General features: G+C 36.5%; 1 protein-coding gene across 1 annotated transcript in view; it reads right to left on the bottom strand.

Annotated features, from left to right (window-relative positions):
• The window catches only part of CPS1 (carbamoyl-phosphate synthase 1), a 128,545-nt gene that overhangs the window by 50,858 nt on the left and 57,328 nt on the right, over positions 1-20,359 (bottom strand). The window contains exons 20-21 of the mRNA XM_086719534.1: positions 17,312-17,488; positions 13,769-13,887 (exon numbers count right to left, since the gene is read on the bottom strand). Of these exons, the coding sequence (XP_086575660.1) occupies positions 13,769-13,887; positions 17,312-17,488 (296 nt within the window). The remainder of the gene's footprint in view (positions 1-13,768; positions 13,888-17,311; positions 17,489-20,359) is intronic.

The raw sequence follows: 20,359 nt of genomic DNA, 5'->3' as shown, positions 1-20,359 counted from the left end.
TTATTTATTTTTGGGACAGAGAGAGACAGAGCATGAACGGGGGAGGGGCAGAGAGAGAGGGAGACACAGAATCGGAAACAGGCTCCAGGCTCCGAGCCATCAGCCCAGAGCCTGACGCGGGGCTCGAACTCACAAACCGCGAGATCTTGACCTGGCTGAAGTCGGATGCTTAACCGACTGCGCCACCCAGGCGCCCCTGTTACCTCTTTCCTTAAGAGAAATGCAAAAGAGGGGCACCTGGGTGGCTCAGTTGGTTAAGCACCCGACTTCAGCTCAGGTCATGATCTCACAGTCTGTAAGTTCAGGCCCACATCAGGCTCTGTGCTGACAGCTCAGAGCCTGGAGACTCACTCAGATTCTCTCTCTCTCTCTCTCTCTCTCTTTCTCTCTCTCTCTCTCTCTGCCCCTCCCCCACTCATGCTCTGTCTCAAAAATAAACAAACATTAAAAAAAAGAGAAATGCAAAAGACATTTTTTTCAAAAGCAGCGGTAGTATTTAGAAAAGCAAAAGGATGAAACCTAGGCAATTGGGTGAATACTACAATTTTCTCCTAATTTTTGAAAGCACTGTGTTTTGTTTCTGTATAGCAGTGAGGTATTTGGAGAAATTAAAGAAAACCTTGATCTTTACCTCTCATCTACGGGACAAACAATACCTGGGTCCAATGTTCATGTTGAAAGCACCCCATCAGGAAAACTATCTGTTAGGATCTGGGTACACTTAGCACCACTGCAATAATGCTACACTATCCCAGGTGATCATTTTCAAGGGATGTTACACTTAAAACTGCATTTCACCTTAAAGGCTACTAAAAACAACAGAATCCTCCAGAGGAAAAGCTTATAAAGCAATTGATACTGTAGATATTTTTAAGTAGGCAATTTTTAATTTATGAATCTTATGTTCATTTTTTTACTCATCTTTAGTGACCCCAATAATCCAGAAATATTGTGGTGTTACTTTCAATCTGGTAAGACCACTTATATACTACTGACTATAATATCATGATTATTTTCTATGAATACCAAGTAATAATAATGGGGAAAATGACCTAATATAGGTTTCTTGTAATTTTTGAGCCACAATAAATCACATTTTATATCTCATTGATTCCTAGTTGACAATGCTGTGACTCTTATTCTCTGCCATAGATTTGGTAATGATGAAAAATAGGTGGAAACCACCCTGTCACAGTAGTAAGTCACATCTATTAGTGTAAAAGAAAGTGTTCTGGGGCACTTGGGTGGCTCAGTCAGTTAAACATCTGACTTCAGCTCAGGTCATGATCTCAGGGTTCGTGAGTTCAAGTCCCACGTCAGGCTCTGTGCTAACAGCTCAGAACCTGGAGCTTGCTTCAGATTCTGTGTCTCCCTCTCTCTCTGCCCCTCATTCACTCTACTCTCTGTCTCTCTCTCTTTCAAAAACAAACATTAAAAAAAGTATTCTGGGGCACCTGGGTGGCTCAGTTAAGCTTCTGGCTTCAGCTCAGGTCATGATCTCAGCGTTCATGGAGTTGAGCCCTGTGTCGGGCTCTGTGCTGACAGCTCAGAGCCTGGAGCCTGCTTCCAATTCTGTGTCTTCCTATCTGCCCCTCCCTCACTCGTGCTCTGTCTCTCTCTATCTTTCAAAAATAAATAAATGTTTTAAAAAATTTTTAAAAAGAGAGTGTTCTGTTATGTTCAAAACAGCGTGCTTTTATTTATCAAACAGCCTTCACCTGATCAGACTGAACTAAAGGGAGAAGTGCACACTATGGAATATTGCTTCTGTTATTTCTGATTAATACATTTACTTATAATTTGAAATCCATTCAATATACTCTTTCCCCCAAATTAAGATGTATACAGTAAGCAAAATCCTGGATTTTCCCATAAATATAGGTTTCTTATGGGTCCAGAATTTAAATCCAACAAACAAAAATAAATGCTGTACAAGGCCTCAGTAGAAAGCTGAGATTAAACAAGCATTCTTTGAGGTTTGAAAATCTGTTATTTCACAAATAAATTTATTTGAAAGCCCTATATTTTAAAACCTCTCAATTACCTTTGTTTAAAGCAAGTCATGTTTCCGTAGAATAGCTTTCCAACTATCATGTGTGTTGTTCCACACAACAAATGTACAACTTTCAATATATAACTTTCTTTGACTTCTAGGAACTATTACTTAGAATCTAATTAAAATAAATCACTTAACCGAAGCCTAGCTACCAATAAACACTGCATAGATTTTGTTTTCTTGCTAAATGTAACATACATAGAAATAATTTTTGATCAAATTTTTCTAGTTCTTAATGAGCAAAAAAGCCTTTTCTAGAAAGCCTTTTCCTAATGGAAAGTCATTTCTAGGAAGATGTGGAAAAATTCTAGAAGTAAATTCTTGATGACATGTCACATCAGATCTATGTTAATTTGAGGATCACTACCTACATGGAAATCAAAAATCTTTATCACCGAGTGTTTTCCAGAAGAAGACATAAACATAATCATTACCACCCATGACAGCAAAAAGTCTCATTTAGTTCATGCTAATGAATATACTCAAGAGCAAATTGAGTTGCTCTCCTTTCAAGAATGCCTAGAGCAAAGATGGTCCATTAAGTGAGTCCAATAGCTAAAGAGCAGGTGTGGTAGGGTAGGGTTTGAGGTGGTATCTGTAATGTCACCATGGCCACACTAATACTGATGTGACTACATGACATGACATTACATGACATGATTACATTATTATCATTGTGTTGAACAGGGAAACTGCCTGTTTCAACCTTAGGTATGTATCACTGGCCAAATCTAGAGTCAGGCTCCAACTCTGCTGAGAAAAACAATCACATCAACCAGATGAATGATTAACACGTGAACTGCTAGCACCGGGCCAAGCAGGTAATAAGTGCTTCGTAAGTGCAAATGCCAGGGGATGAGGAAGAAGGGGAAGAGCTGGTCCAAGAGAGGAGAGAGAGGAAGAGAAGGAGGGAGAAAGCAGGAAGAACAGTTAATCAGAACACAACCGCTGAGTCATCTACCTTAGGCCCCAGCACCTCAGCGTTTCACAGACTTTTCCCTCCTCTGCAACATTCTTATGTATCTATGCCTCGAGGCCATGAGGGCCACCACACTGTGTACTCCCTGCAAATAACAACTGATCTTCTGGAGAGCATGTGCACCCAAACATTTTCTACGCTGTTAGGAAGCACGGCCACCACCCTATGCTCCTCGGCCAGCAATCATGTACTTCACCTTCAAGGGCTGCCTCAGAGGCTTGATGCCTCCATAAAGACATTTCAGGTATGAATAACAGATGGAAAATTTCGGGGGGGGGGGGGGTCGTTGAGTGATTGATTATCTAGCTTCTATAACTACAGCAGAGGTAGATTATTTTGTGTAAAGGTCATTTCCATTGTATACATCAGGAGCCTTTCACTGACCTGCGTTAACGTGGAGGATGAGGTGTTTACCTCTTATTTAAAGCAAAATTAAATGGATGTGTATGTGTGCATATGTATACAGTCTTTTATTTGAAATATGGCAAAATGTAAAAGTAAAACCCTTATCCCGGGTCTCCATATCCTTGAAAATTCTGCTTATATGTTTTTAAAGGTGACTCACCAGGGCTTTCTCCCTGCCAGGCCCCTGTGTTTTCCCCACAAGAGTTCTAGAGAAGGGCACATCTCTTACAAAGCTTCTGCTCTAAGTGAGGTCAAGGATTCAGAGAGGAAAACACACAGCTCACAAGTTGACAGCTAAGGAGGAACTGATCTCCAGCTGTCTGATTTAAAAGTCATATCTCTAAAAAGAAGCTTTTGAAAAGGGTTAGTGATTAGAACCGCAGGCAGAAGCCCTGGGCTAGATTCCTTGCTTTCCCCTGACTGGTGTGACATGTACTATGACACACGCCTCGATGTGACTCAGTTTCACCATCCACAAAAATAGAATAGTGGTATTTTCTACCTGTATTGTAACAGAAATGCATTTAAGGTCACCAGAGAAATACGGATCTCTGTATTATAAATATTGTTAGTCTGTATTTTTTGCCTTAACCTTCTTGCAGGTTAATTAAATTAGAAACTTCATTACCATTGTAAATACTTGTGAACATTTTTCACAGAAATTTTTAAAAACATCTGCAATATTGAAAACCTAGATAGTTCTTTGTTTTTAATAAAAAATATAATTTTGGCCTGTTCTCAAGGTACCATCGAGATTTTTTTCATGCCCAGACAGGAATTATAATGCTTCCAGTATATACAATCTCTATTTGATAATATAAAACAATTAGATAAACCCCCTGTTATTAGAAAACAGTTTATTCAAAGTATTCCTACCTAAACAGTAGATATACAGTCACTTAAAAGAATGAAAGTGTAGAGATGCTGATTTACAATGTCTTCCAACACAGTGAGTGTATATCTTAGACTATATGTTTTTCAGGCCATCATTTTGTGAGTCTCTTGGAGCAACTAGGAACTATAAACATGTTTTCCTGTACTCCAACTTCCCTTCTTTGCCATGACTAAGAAATTATGATTTTCACTTTCTCCCAAGAATATTTATTCATTTATTTCATGGGCATCTTATCACACAAATATTTTTGTAATATTTTTTTTAAATTTTTTTGTTTAATATTTATTTTTGAGAGAGAGACAGAGAGAGACAGAGCATGAGCGAGGGAGGGGCGGAGAGAGAGGGAGACACAGAATCTGAAGCAAGCTCCAGGCTCCGAGCTATCAGCACTGAGCCCCACGTGGTGCTCGAACTCATGAACCCTGAGATCATGACCCGAGCCGAAGTTGGACACTTAACTGACAGAGCCACCCAGGTGCCCCAGTACTTTTGAGTGTTTACTTGATGGAAGACATCATATGCCAATGCCAAAGAAAATATATGATCAATAAAGAATTGGAAGCCATTCATATCTGTTTCAGAGCTGATGCTATACCTTAGCATAGTGAACTTTATTCTTTGTTCACACAAATCAACAAAGCCTTGTAAGAAAAATTTATAATAGAAGTCTACTAGGACCTTATGATATTTGGAATTTGCTGTGATGGAACTTACAGTTTAATTGGAGGATGTTACTAGCATGCATCAAATAATTACAAAACAATGAAATGAAACTGTGGTTCCAGCTGCTACTTATATTGAACCATAGCTGGTAATATCCACTTTAATTTCTGTTCATAGAGTTGATTTATTTATAGTAAGATTCTCATTTTTATGAAACATAACAGAAATATAACAATAGAAGAGCAAACACAATTTGTTACTTCCTAAGTAAAATTCATCCATTTTCCCGTCACCTCTTTCTACTTGCATATTTGGTCCTTATAGACTAGTTCCTGTCCTTCCTCCGGATCATCAAATTTGGTAGACTTATTCAATTCTCTCCCTCTCTGCTCTCCCTAAACCCTGCAATATTGGTGAAAGTGTCTTCCTATTTTTATTTGTTTTGTGTTAAAACCTCTCTTTCCTTGGCTTCTATGGCACTGGAATATATTGAAGTATATATTTTGTGATATAGAGAAGGGATATATGTTGTCCTTGGATTCTGAAAGTCCTGAACTTAAATCCTGACTCCAACATGCACTACCTCTGAAATCTTGAAAATTTACTTAAACATCTGAGGCATTGTTTCATTTATAAAATATGAGGGAGGGATGCACACCTTCTAGGAAGCCTTAAATTGATACTTACATGAGAAAACTTCTGCAAAGGTCTTAGAACTTTTATTTTAACCTCTACTTAACTTTTCCAGCTTTGTGTTCCTGACTTGATCTGTTAAAAGTATCTGCCTTATGTATAACCATATATATATATTTAATCTTTGAAAATAGATTTCAAACCCATTGAAGGCAGGTTAATGACTAACAATTATCCATTGACAAATGTCACTGGGCCTAGTACCATGCCTTACATATAGCAGGTCCCCAATAAATATAATGACTGAGTAGCTGAACAAATACCATATGGTCCAATAAGAGCTCCTAATAAAGAGAACTGCCATCAAGAAAATATATAACTCATCATGCTGAAATCAGAAATATTGACATAGGGATATAATCTATTAATTCTTGACTATTAAGAGGCACATACATGCTAATTATGACTATATGTTATTTTAAGTCAACTTAAGATTTTTGAACTATCAAACATTTAAGAATCAATACACACAAAATATATAATATTCATCTTGTGAATTATCTAAATATCACTCTGAAACAGTTTGGGTAAAACATTTATCTTGCCCATGATAGAATCAAGTTCTCTCTCCCACTTTCAAAATACACATATGTAAACACTATTTAAATAGTGAATTCAATTAAGATTCTCAAAACATTAGATATTTGATGTAAGCTTTTACTTTATATCTGATTCAATAAATGATTAGTTAAAAAATTAGTGAAGGCCTATGAAATCTATGACATCACCTAAAATATCACATGGAACATAAAAATGAATTAAAAATAAAATGTATTCTTGGCATTAGTTCGCAGAGGCATGGAAATTCCCACAGTAATACTCCTCTTTTACATAGAAAAAAAAACCTCTTTTACGTAAGAGTTTTTAGTATTCTTGAATAAGTTTATTAGATAAGTTGTTTAGGGTATGATGACTAAAACTGTAGAATGGTAATATGTAGTAAATGATAAAGTTGTTTTCCTTTAGAGTTAATCACTTCATACATAATATATCATATATTCATCTTAGTTGCACAGCCTCCCAGTAAATTAAGAGGGGAGTATTTTTTTTTTTTTACTACAGTGAAACTGAGACTCAGAAAGATAGTGTGAGTTGGCAGTGAGGTCACAGGACATACCCATTGATTGCAAATCAAATCAACGGTTTCCACTAAAGTGTCCAACCATCACCATCTCATTATACATTAAAAATATTAAATACCCACATACTTAATATATATATGGATGTCCACAGACTGGAGTAGGGAAGATGGTCATTGGTATCACAAGCATATGTCATAGTGAAGTATCATCAAAATTATAACATGCAATTAATTATATGTCATATGTAAGGAAATATATATATTTCTTTCCCTAAGTTATTTCTGTATCTAGTATCCTTTAAGATGAAAGTTGTTCATTATTCATTTTTTTTCTATCAGAAAATGTAAATTACCTTTAGAGAGTGAAGTACTGATATTTCTCTGTCTTACATATAAGTTTTAACAACTTTTTGGTGACACTTTCCCCCCCGAAAAACTTTAATCAAATATAAGCACAAAATGTTCCTGTCTGGTTTTGCCATGCCTCATGAGCAAGTTAAATAAAAAGTCAATAGAAACTAACATGTGTAGGAGAGGACATTCAAAGGGAGTGTTCCAGCTAAGGTGACACCTGCATTATTACATCTGCCAGAAGTTTGTGGCTGCAGGGAAATGGCCAACTTTACTGAGCTCAATTTAGCACTTGAATGCCCAAGTGGAACTCACCAGGTTTGCCCTAGATTGTTTTCCTAAGCAATAGGCACACCTATGATTTTTCAGCACTCGCCAATGGACACAGTTTATCACACTGAACACAGTGATGTTCAGATGAAAATTGGACCCTTCAAAAGCACACTTTACTCTTTTTTCCTACATTGAATGTAGCAGTAAGTGGCAGTGAAGAGGGAAGAGAATATTAATGTTATCAGAATTAAAACATTAAAAAAAGAAGCCTATAGGATATTAGACAAAAGCAATTTCTGAACAATTCATACTTTAATCCATAGTAAATTAAATTTGTGTCAACAATTAATGGAGAAATAGATCCAAATCTTAGCTTCCTATATTTACATGATATAAATGTATGTCAATGGTCATAGACCCTATTTTTAAACATCTAAATTGGACGAAAACAGTTTCCTTTTGATAGGTCAATCAGAAATAGTTAAAGCACCCAAAAATCAAAATAAGAAAATAAAGAAATTAAAAATAGTTACAGGCAGAAGACAAGCAGTTGCTCGAAGCTGGTAATCAACACCCTCCCATTTTTTTTCTTGCCTGTTCATGTTGCTGTTTTTTAGGCATCATTACTGTCTTTCAATCTAAAATTGCTAATCCAATGTGATACTATAAACAAAAATGTTTGGAGTATTGTATCCTGAAATAGTCCCTGCTTACAAAAAAAGCTTTCTTACAGTTGACTTCCTTCCTTCCTTACAGCAAAAGGGGTTCAACTGAGAGATCTGTGTACCTGTGCTTGTCTATTACTTCCTAACATAGGGGAAACTTATCATATGTGCTAGTTCTACAGTGATGGGACAACTATCCCTTTATGGACTACTGTTACTACATTGAAAGTGTAGGGGCACCCAGGTGGCTTGGTTGGTTAAACGTCTGACTCTTGATTTAGGTTTAGGTCATGATCTCACAGTTCTTGGGATTGAGCCCCACACTGAGCTCTGCGCTGACAACCCAAAGCCTGCTCGGGATTCTCCCTCTCTCCAGCTCTCTGCCCCTTCCCTGCTCAAGCTCTCTCTCTTGAAATAAATAAACCTTTTTTTAAACTGTCTATGACATGTAACCTTATTTCCCCCAGATGTATATATAATGTATATAATTCACCTTTCCATACCTCTAACCATAATATATACAATTATATGTGTGAGTGCACACATACATATATATGTGTGTATATACATATACACACACTTACATATAGCACAGGGGTGAAATATCAAACATCCTAGGCCCTGGAGTCCTGCTCAGGTTTGATCTCGAATTTGTCATTTATTAGCATGTGATCGGAAGGAAATTGCTAAATATCTCTGTACCTCAGCTTGCTATCTATAAAATCAGGATAACTACTGACTTCCTTAGGTCGTGGTAAAAATTAAATGAAATAATGTAGCTAGAGTAGCGACTGATACGTAGTCTACAAATTTTGCGATTATTATCTTATGCTTGGAAGGCATTCAGAATTGCTTGATTGAATCAAAGCTCAAGTTTCTGTACTAAAAGATATAATTCTAAATCCATTCTTTTATTACCTAAGGGAATCAGCTATATCAGGAGAACCTAGCTGATGAAGACATTTGACATTTGATTTATGGTACTTGTACTTCTGCCCCCCAGGTCAGATTTATTTGCATGACCAAAATTGAATCTATCTATATGCTAATGGAGGAAAGGATTACAGGTGAGATTTTTCTAATTTTTAATAGATCAAAATAAGTATATTTTTTCTTGTCATGAGCATTTATGAAAATGCTATAGGGGAGGAGCATTAGGTGTGAAAGAGTCGGTGTTGGTAAGATGAGCGAGTGTGGGGAAAATAGCCATATTAAAATGTGAATAGTTCAGTTGTGAAGGCCAGCGGATAGAGTCTATGTAAATGTTGCTGTTCCACTAAAAATTCGACAGACTTAAGTTTTCTTAAATTTTTTTTTTCAACGTTTATTTATTTTTGGGACAGAGAGAGACAGAGCATGAACGGGGGAGGGGCAGAGAGAGAGGGAGACACAGAATCGGAAACAGGCTCCAGGCTCTAAGCCATCAGCCCAGAGCCTGACGCGGGGCTCGAACTCCCGGACCGCGAGATCGTGACCTGGCTGAAGTCGGACGCTTAACCGACTGCGCCACCCAGGTGCCCCAGACTTAAGTTTTCTTAAACTTCTTGGAAAGTGATCCACTAATGGGAAGTTAATAGATTAAACATCTAAATCCCAATGGATATGAATAACAGGCATTGGAATCCTACATGATACAATTCATATCACTTTGAATAAAGAGAAACTTTTGAAAACCTAAAGGAATTCACTGTAAAATATGTTATCACTCTAGGTCGATTAATGCCACTACACCAGCTTATAAATTTGGGGAACTGCCTAGAACAGTCAACTTTCCTAGCATGCCCTTGGGCAGCAATAAACAATTTAAGAGGAAAAGGAGAAAGTCAGTGAACTCAAGTGGGGAAGAGAAATTTTTTGCTGAAGCTGTCTGAATAATGGTTATCACCTAAATTGGTAAGAATGGCTATTGCTCTGGAAGTCTCCTGAGGGCTCCCATTGCTATACTCATGTATTGGAGATGGCAAACTGAGTTCTGATGGGAGCAGGCATTTGCAGCAGGGACGCCAGGTCGATTATTCTAAGAGTGGTCCAACATCTCAGCCCTAAAAAAGGCTGGGGTTTCATACATCATCCTCAGCACGATACATGCTCATCTCCACCCTTCAAGGAAAGGAATTTATATAATTTCCGCTTTCTCACAGACATGGAAAACTCGTCAGTTATTTCCATAATGCCAACGTCGTTACAATCATTGTTTTCCCCACTCCAGTCTGTGGGCATTCACATATATACCAAATATGTGGGTATATTCCATTTAAGGAGTCAAATTCTGAACTTCATTTCAGATGACCATATGTAAATACAAGTCATAGATTGGCCATCAATTCGAATGATATTCTCATCCTCTGCTAGTAAACGTGTTTATTGGATTTTAGAAGAATCTTAACATGATTAACAACGGTAGAGTGGGAATTTTTGTTCATTAGCATAATGGGGTGTTATTGATCTTGTGATAAGAATAGCATCTGTAGGACTTGCTATCATTGCTTCTTTTTTTAAAAAGATCTGGTTTTAAAATAAGGTGACAATGCATCATAAAGAAAATTAAGAAATGATACACTGTGAAATATGTAAGCAAATGTAAATTGTGACTCTAAAAATTGTCTTTAAACGCATATATCTAAAATCACAAAATACCCTTCATCATCATAAGTAGCATTTTCATTTTCAGAGGGAAAACCTTGTTGAGCACTCATCATGTTCCAGGTGTCCTTTATATTTATATTTGTTTAAGCCTCACAACAAAAGTATAAGGCAGACATTAGCAGAAAGAATGTGAGGCCAGAGAAGTGAGGGAGGTGACATGCCCATGAGTCCACAGCGGGGAAGACTTCACACCTATTATCTGACTAGCTCCTTAGCCTATACTCTTCCAACACATGAGAAAGGAACTGAGTGAAACCTAACCCACATGTATCATTCTATACTTTGTCCTATGTTTAAGCTTCTGCTCTTCTCCCAGCTGAGATCCCCACTGCCTATTTCCAAAGGTACCTAAAAAGAATGCAAAGGGACCTGGGCACATTGGCACCAGAGATACATTGAGGTAAGATAATTTAGGGGCCATCTCAAATCACACCAAATAAATAGCTACCTCCTGGGCCCACATCTAAAGTGAGCCTTTCCAGTGCTGGAACAGTTGAGATTTTGAAACGAAGTGAACCACAGATGAATGCAAAGGGAAAAGAACTAATCTTTGTAAACTTTCTGCAAATAGGTAAGACACAATTCAGCTACATAATGCCAACTGATAATAGTTATTATTACTGTTGGAGCAGAATCTGCCTTGATGGCTAAGCCTGTTTGGATATTTAGAGGTCTGCGAAAAAGCAGGAGATATCATAATCCAGGGTAACGGTGAAGATAACCAAAATAGGACAATAAAACTCAAGCCCTACATACTTACACTCCATCAGCCGTGACATCTATCCAACTTTAGACCTCTATTTAGACTTCTATGTACCACAGAATGACTGAGACAGGTAGCTTCAGGGCCCATCTAGGCTTTTTTTAATCTATCTAACACCTCTTTCTTTTTTTTTTTCTAAATACGTATTTTTTAGAGAGACAGACAGACAGAGTGTGAGCAGGAGAGGGGCAGAGAGAGACGGAGACACAGAATCTGAAGCAGGCTCCAGGCTCCGAGTTGTCAGCACAGAGCCTGATGTGGGGCTCGAACCCATGCACTGCGAGACCATGACCTGAGCCAAAGTCAGAAGCCCAACCGACTGAGCTAACCAGGCGCCCCTCTATCTAACACTTCTAAATAATAATCATTATCAAATTGCTGTGTGTGCATCTATACCACTTCAAAAAAATAATAATAATAAACAGTAAAGTATCATTCAGAAAATAATGAATTCAGGATTTAGGTTTATTAATACCTGTTGAATTCTTGAGACAAAAGATAATTTTATGTATAATTTTTTTGGAATCTTTTGAATTATTGAAAGATTTATATAAAAAATTTTAATATTGATCATTGTGAACAAGAATGGAAACAGAAACTAAAAATGTTAAATTATTAGCAAATAAATGCAACAGAATGTGGAAGTCAAAAGATATTATAAGTGATCTCTAACAGTATGGGTCTAATCCTCCGAGGACTTTTTCACTATCATCCATCCACTTATTTCTGCTTAGTTAGAATTTCAACCTGCTTTCTGGTTGCAACAAAAACTATTCAATTGAAACATAGAATTTGTCCCCAAATCAGAATGTATATGAAGTGAAAATTTAAATCACAATAACATCTGCTATTTTTCACCCCAGGTCTCCTCCCTGCTGTGATTGGCATACTCTAAGTTTCTAGCACCCTCATGTGGTTTTAATTGGAGTGGTTTCACAGGCATTTGCAATCAGTTGTCTGAAACTGAAAACAGTGAAACAGACTATATAATTCAACATGGAAGTTCTGCTGGCCTCACAAACCAAGAAAAGAAACCTCAAGTCAGCAAAATTCTAAGATGAATGTATGGGCTCAATTCTTAATGTATTTGCTATCTACTGTTCATTTTATGTGACCACTAGAAAGGATGACTTATAGGCAACCACAGCTAGTTTCATTTTTGGCAGATTGGAATCCCCAATTTTCAAAACCAAGCATTTGTTGTGGGCAACTGTTCAATAGATGAAAAAGTACCTCATATTGCTCCTAAAGAAAAGCAAGAGGTATTATTGCCTTGTTTGTGTGCATCTTGATTAGGTAAACACGGTAACAGAGGTAACAGAGGTCTACAGAGGTAGATTTTGAGAACCTCCACTGTCTTCAACGAAATTTGAAATGATTAATATTTTTACATTTTCTCAAATCATTTGGGAATCATTTATGCAAACAAAAAGTTTCCCTCTCTCTAAACGTATACCTAGGCTTGTAGGTGAGACTTCTTTCTAATAACAGTATATTTCAGAACCCTCTTAAAGGGAGAAGCTAAAGAAGATTATACTGTCTTCCTTAGATTCGTAATAAATGTTCCTCTTATCAAAGATCCATGTTTAAAACCTATCTGTGATTTCATAAGCCTGAGGTGCCCCAACAAACGGTCTTCTCATGAAAATAAAAAAGTAGATTTTAAAGCACTGACATTATCAGAATATTCTGAACATGAAATGAAATTTTAAAAATAATTGGCCATGAAGGAGATAAAAATGTAAATTAGTGAGAGGTAAAGAATCTATTAACAGAAACTTGAATGTGGCTTATTTGTATGCTGAACTGGAAGTCCCGATGTTAAAAATATCAGTAAAATGCAAGAGGAATACATTTGCCCATCAATATACAGCAATATGTAGATTGATATTAAAAGAGTAAAATAGAATTCAGAACTTAGAAATGTTATTGAAGATAGGAATATTATTCATTTAATTATTGACTGATAAAATTTTAATCTAGGTAATTTTTGGTAAGTCAAATAGCACATGAGTTCATAAATGTATCCCAATTTTTATAACTTCAAAATACTTAATAAAATATCACTATGTTTGATGGCAGTGGTAGGGGTTCAAGGTAGCTAAGAATATTAGAAGATACCTTTCAAAAGGTAAATTAAACATCTAAAACTGCCATTTCTTGTGGCTGTGGCTCCTGCTTTCCAATCTTGGCACTATTTACTCCATTGAAGCAGAATTTTGGCCAAATGCTTGAGGGTAAGAGAGGATGAAAGTTACACAGAAAGTATCTGGAGCAAATCAGAGGACACTGCCTTACCTGTTGAGCCCTTTCAGTGTCTTTTCCATGTTTAAAATGTCACGCATCTTATACAAAAACCACTTGTCAATGGATGTGAGCTTCATGATCTCATCAAGGGACAAGTTGTCTTCCAAGGCCTGCCAAAAGAAGACACACTTTCTTTGGCACCCATTTTATAAGTGTCTTATTTGGTTGAAAACCTATAGCAGCCACTCCTCCCCCTCACTCAGAGAGCCCAAGGCTATAGACTGAGAACGGAACCAATAGCATATCATTGATGTTCCTCCCGAGAAACCTACTGACACTACCAACTGTATCCCAAATGGCATACCAAGGAGACGCCTTGAGTTAATCAGAGCTGTGTGTGCTTAGAAAGATCTCCTGCTTTTTATATAACCATGTTTCCTGCTTTTTATATAACCATGTTAACAATTATATCCTAAATTTGATACATCTCTTTGGAATTAAAGAGAATCTCTTGAAACTACAGTTAAGACACATTGGTAGGAAAATCTAGAATCAATACAACGATCATTTAACTTGTATTTTTGGATAATTACCCTTTGGCAAATACCATATTGTTATCACCTCATTCCACATTCACACAAACCAGTCAGTGAGAATTTATGGCTCAAATCTGACTCAGTGCTATTTCTTTAGAACATTTCCTCAGAGAGGACTTCAAACAAAAAAATTATTTTGAATCAGTTACTACGACTTTTGTGCTAAGACAGGCATTTTACAGAATCCTAATATATTCCAAAACAATGTAGTAATAACTTCTGTTCTGATAGGAAGCTCAGCTTTTTCCTCAAGCTTACTTTAGCAATTTCTCAGAAGTAAAATTACAACTATGGGTCATTAAGCTGAGTAGAAAAGACAACTGAGAGAAGAAATAAACTCTCAAAACCCAAACCTTGATATTCAAAAGATATCCACTCTTATTCTTTGCTATTTTTAGATATATATTTATACTCTATGAAAAATAATAATCAGATAATGCTCCAAAATAACACGTTCTAGAAATGACACACCATATTTTTAAATCCCATTAAGAAATATATGTAACTAGTAATTCTACTCTTCTATTTCAACTGCAGGAGCTTAATTTTCTCTAAACGTTCACTTCTGTCTAGCATCAGAGAGATAATGATAATAAGTATTGAGAGACAGCACAGTTCATAATTCTGTTGACTAGCATAACATGATATTTATTGGGAATACTCAAAGGCAAGATCATTTTACTATAAGTCTGTGGTGTTTTTTTTCTTTGTTTTATTCTCCCTCTATATAGCCATGTTCCCCAGGACTTAATATTCTGTCTCATTTTTCCAAGTGATTAAAGACACAATTAGCTGTTGGCCATCAACACTGAGAGGGGGATAGAATCTGAAGTTAGCAACACTTTTGACAGACCAGAGGAAGTTTTCACACAATCACACACAGTAATCACCCTGCAATTGGCAGAGGACCTAGAATCCTGGAGTCATTTCCCAGTGAGGAAGGACAACTACAGTCACATCCACAGTTTCTGACAGAAAGCCAGATCCTGCCGTCTTAGGACTTCATCTTCAAGCACTACAGCACTGCCATGTCACACGGCTATAATAAAGTTCATAATGACCCCAAACAAGTTTGAGGTTACTCTAATGTTTCCCAAATCAAAAATAATGCCCTGTATTCTCCCCAAATCAAAAGAGGTGATGATCCAGTCATCCTGAAATAAGACTGCAGCAAAAATCAGGCCTCTGAGCAACTTGCCCTTTTCTAAGAATCATGAAAAAGAGCGAAGATTTACTCACTCCCTTCATTCTTTTTCCCCTTCAGCCCTCCACAGTCCTTACTCTCTTTGTCAAAACCACCAAGTTCCCGGTTGCTGTGGAAATGAACAGTAATGATGACCTCTAACACACAGAAATCAGTTCCTTCTGCCGGCACTCTGGCAGCCAATAATTTACACCTCAGCCCCTGCACTTCTTGCTCGTACGTAGAGTACTCTGCGAGAAAGAATCTCCACACATTTTTCCCGAATTCTTATCCTTTATAAGTCCGTCAGAAAAGAATGAGAGATTTGTTTGAGTTTTACAGCCTCACTGGGAACTTGGAAATACTTCCCTTTTTCATCTGCCTCAAAATGGCAGAGGATGATTACCAGGCTTACAGAAAACAATCCAATTATTCCCCTTTGTCTGGAAAAAAATCATATGTGTGTATATATATATATATATATACACACACACACACACACACACACACATATATGTAATACACATATACACGTGTGTGTGTGTGTGTGTGTGCATATATGATATGGTAGAATGCTTTTTTAAACAAAAGACTTGAATAAGAACAATAAAGAAGGTGAAATGGCTCCCTGGAATAACCGCTCATTACCACCATCACCCCCACTGAAAAATGTTAATTCTCTATTACCTTGAAACTCAATATTAGGAAATGTCCATCAAAAGATACTAGCATCTGCCAGAATTTCAATGGAACTTAATACTCTGCATTTAGAAACCATAAAGGTGAGGAGAGTATAACATTATATGCAACGAAGGAAACATTCCCTTCCCTTCTCCCCTCTCAGCAGGACTCAATATATGGACATTAAAGTTGCAGTGAGTTCAAAATCACTCACAGCATTTTTCCGTTGTCACACAAAGGCAAATTACAAAGACGGATTGATTCCCTCTTTAAAGGCAAAATTCATATTTTCATCAACTCATCCCACATGCGCACACGACATATAAAATGGTCAGTGGGGCTTTGTAGCTTCAGTGTGGTTTGATACTGTTGGAGGATTAATGTTTAAGCTTCCTTAAATGTCAAAAAGCCATTCAGGGATTTCTGACCGGTCAGATCCCAGCTGCCCAAGTCACCTTTTATAAAATCAGATGAGCTGAAACTTCAAAACTCTATGCATAGTAAACATGAAAGGAGATTAATATGGCACTTAATTTGCATAAAAGGGAATTCATGGGTAGAAGTGAGAAATGTGGGGCTTTTTTGTTCTAAAAGTAAGACCAATAAAATAATTACACAAAAAAGCCTATAATCATGGAAGATCTTTATGGTTGTTGTTGTTTAAACATAGAAAAAGGAGCGAATAAAGATTATTTTCAAGTCTGAGGCAGCATATACTAAAGGATACTATTTTATGCATCTTCCTTTCTAAAATACAATTTTATACATTTTCAAGGAACAAGTAATGAGAGTGGTAGGAAACAGTAACTCAAAATGATCAAACCTACTTGCGAGTATTGATAAGACATATACCAAAAAGGAGGAACATTTTATGTCTGTGATCATCCTTTAAAGCTGTAATAGATGTCCTTAAGTCCAGGCTTAAATCAAATTCCAAAAAGGTGGTAATATTTGATTAATTATAGAATAACCAGAAGAAAGCCACAGAAGTCTCCAGTATAATATTACTGAAAAGAAAGTTTTGCCCCCAAATCCCTGAATTCACAACCACTCTGTGATTCAGTTTTACTATAAAGTCCAGGCTGACTCTATTCTGAAGAAAACAGTAGCTCTGGACCCATTAGCACATATTACCTTGGCAATGGCATAGATGCGGGTGCTGGATGGGTCAGCCAGCTCTCTTCTGAGATCTATGTTGGATGGCCATTCTTTGTTCATCGGGAGACGGGAAGTGAACCCATCTATTGACGGGTGGCACATTCGTAAGGCCTTCTGGAAACTCTCCTCAAAGGTGCGACCAATAGCCATGACCTGTAATGCACATTTACGCACTTGGATTTAAAAAGCTTCCTTCCATATTTTGAATTTGAAACAGAACCCAGAAATGGAATATTTTTTCAGGAAAGACTTAGGAACAAAACACGTAAGGAAGAACAGTACTCAAAATTAGGTGCTATTTTTCTTCCACTCTCCTTTTCTCCATGGTTTTGATGTAATGATTCTTTAACAATATTAGGTCAGTCTTTTACCACATAGGAAATTTAGCTTTATTTGCTTAGACTGATGAGGAAATTGCCTGCACCTGTCCTGAACTATAATATTAAAATAAGGAATACATGGCCAGAGCATATAGATCCTTTCTTAATAAAACCTTGCTTTTATTCAAGATGTTCTTTAGAATAGAAAACTAAATGAAGAGAAACCAGACATATATTGACACAAAAACAGAACTCTTTCTAAATGGGTTATCAGTCACTATCCAAGACAGGTTGGCTTTCTTTATAACTAAGCATTAATATTAATAAAACCTTCAGAATCATAATGAATACTGACAGATTCAGATTTTGAATATAGGCAGAGACTAAATTCCCCATGACAAATTCAGTGTGTCTTTCCACAATCTTTACAACTGATTGTACACTAATCAATTAGGAAAACCATGTGGTGACTCAGTTTGGACGCGTTACAAGTCAGAGCTAAACTTCAATTGCCGTCAAATCCACCCAGTTATTTTCAGTAGATAAACACTGTCTTTGAGCCTTTCCATGGAATAATAGATTGCTATGCATTTTTGGTCTCCAATTTAAAATAATAACAGTGATAATGCTGCCTTCAGTGTACCTCCGTGATTCTTCAAATAGACCCGAATTCCCATTAATGTCAGTTTGGTAAATCCTCATGTCAATTGTGTGACAAGATACATATTCAAAGATCACAAAAGCCAAACAGATAACCTTTCACGCTGCCCCAAATTTAATTAGAAGTTGGAAGATTCTCAAGAGCAGAGATAAATAAAATGCTAGTCCCATTCAGATAAGCAACTTGCGAGGCGTCGTGGTATTTGAAGGGTTACACAGTATGTTCATAGACTTGCTAGCCTAAGCATGAGAGGGACTGCCAGAAATAAGACATTTTATGGTACTATCAAATTAGGGAAAACATTTCTGGAATATTTAATACAGTTTTTAGGTATTACATATTTAACAGTTGGCCATAAAGTAACTGGTTCTATAAGAAATTCATCATACATTTTTATTAATTTTAAGTACACTGTACATAATAGTGTAGAGAATATGTTCAATAAAAGAAAAACAAACATACTTATATAATAATAAAAGAGTTCATAACTGTGTTTGCTCAAAATCTGTGCTTTTTAATACTTTGTATTATTAAAATTCCCCTTCATTAAGTGAAAATTTCACCATTTCTCCGTGGAATAACTGACCTGGCCCTAACCCGATTCCCTGACCCTGTTCTACTACATTCTTAAAGCACCTGTAGGTGAATACTGTATTTTAACTTTTACCACAGTTGAATTCATATTATATTTGGTTCTAGTTATGTATTCTGAACTTACCAACTGCAGATAATATGTAACGAAGTATCTACATCTTATTCACTATTTTATTCTACCAGCATCTTTCATGTAGGAAGAACTCAAGAAACATTTCCTAACTTGAGGTGAACTAACTGAATGATGTAAAAAATTCACTGACAACAAAATCCTTTAGATAATAATCCCTAAATGAACACATTACAAAAAATTATCTTATATTCTTTGGCCTATAAATTGTATTGTGAGCAATGTGAAAAGGGACACTTTCCATGGAATAAGCTAAGTAGCAGTTGTTTATTTGGGCAGAAACACTACCAACAAAACTTTACATGGCATTTGAGTTCTAATTCTCTTGTGCACCTTGAAACATAATAGAAAAAATTATATTTAAAACAGCTATCAAGGACTACCTGTTTTTTTACAACTACTAGAAGGACATTTTAATTAAAAAATTCAAGTTTTCCTTATCTATCATTACTTTAAAATCTTACATTAACATCTTGGAAACTAAGGAAACCAAAATAGTAATAATTCTGCCTTTCATGAGTGACTATGATTGATCAGTAAAATGTCTTTTTTTTTTCTTTTCTCCTGCATTACTGATGGAGTTAAGCTGCACTTCCTGTGATTAGTGGCCATTATTTCTGCAATGGCTAGTCTGAGGATAAGCTATAATCTGTAATGTAGGACAAATGAAGGCCAATATAGAACAACATGTCATAAATAGTTCTTTGCTCTGTAATCTAACCAGCTTACATATCTAGGCCATATAGAGACACAGACAAGATAAAATAAAATAGAGGATGGATCAGTCGATCAATAGAGATTGAGATTCATTCATACTGCTTATAATCAAACATTCTACCCGTAAATAGCGACAATAATACTGATGGAATACATTTATTGGGGTGGCATATGCACCCCAATGTCTCTAGCAGTGCTATCAACAATAGCCAAATTGTGGAAAGAGCCCAAAGAAGGTGTGGTATATATACACAATGTAATATTATTCAGCAATCAAAAAGAATGAAATCTTGCCTTTTTTAACAATGTGGATGGAACTAGAGTGAATCATGCTATGCAAAATAAGTCAGTCAAAGATAAACATCATATGATTTCACTCATATGAGGAATTGAAGAAACAGAACAGATGAACATAGGGGAAGGGAAGGAAAAATAAGACAAAAACAGAGAGGGAAGCAAACCATAAGAGACTCTTAAATAAGAGAACAAACTGAGGGTTGCTGGAGGGGTGTGGGGTGGGGGGATGGGCTAAATGGGCAATGGGCATTAAGGAAGGCACTTGATGAGATGAGCACTGGGTGTTATATGTAATTTATGAATCA

The sequence above is a fragment of the Puma concolor genome, chromosome C1, assembly GCF_028749965.1.
Source record: "Puma concolor isolate L17-30 chromosome C1, mPumCon1.1.hap2, whole genome shotgun sequence".
NCBI classification, from domain to species: domain Eukaryota; kingdom Metazoa; phylum Chordata; class Mammalia; order Carnivora; family Felidae; genus Puma; species Puma concolor.
This window is presented reverse-complemented; position numbering and strand designations above follow the sequence as displayed.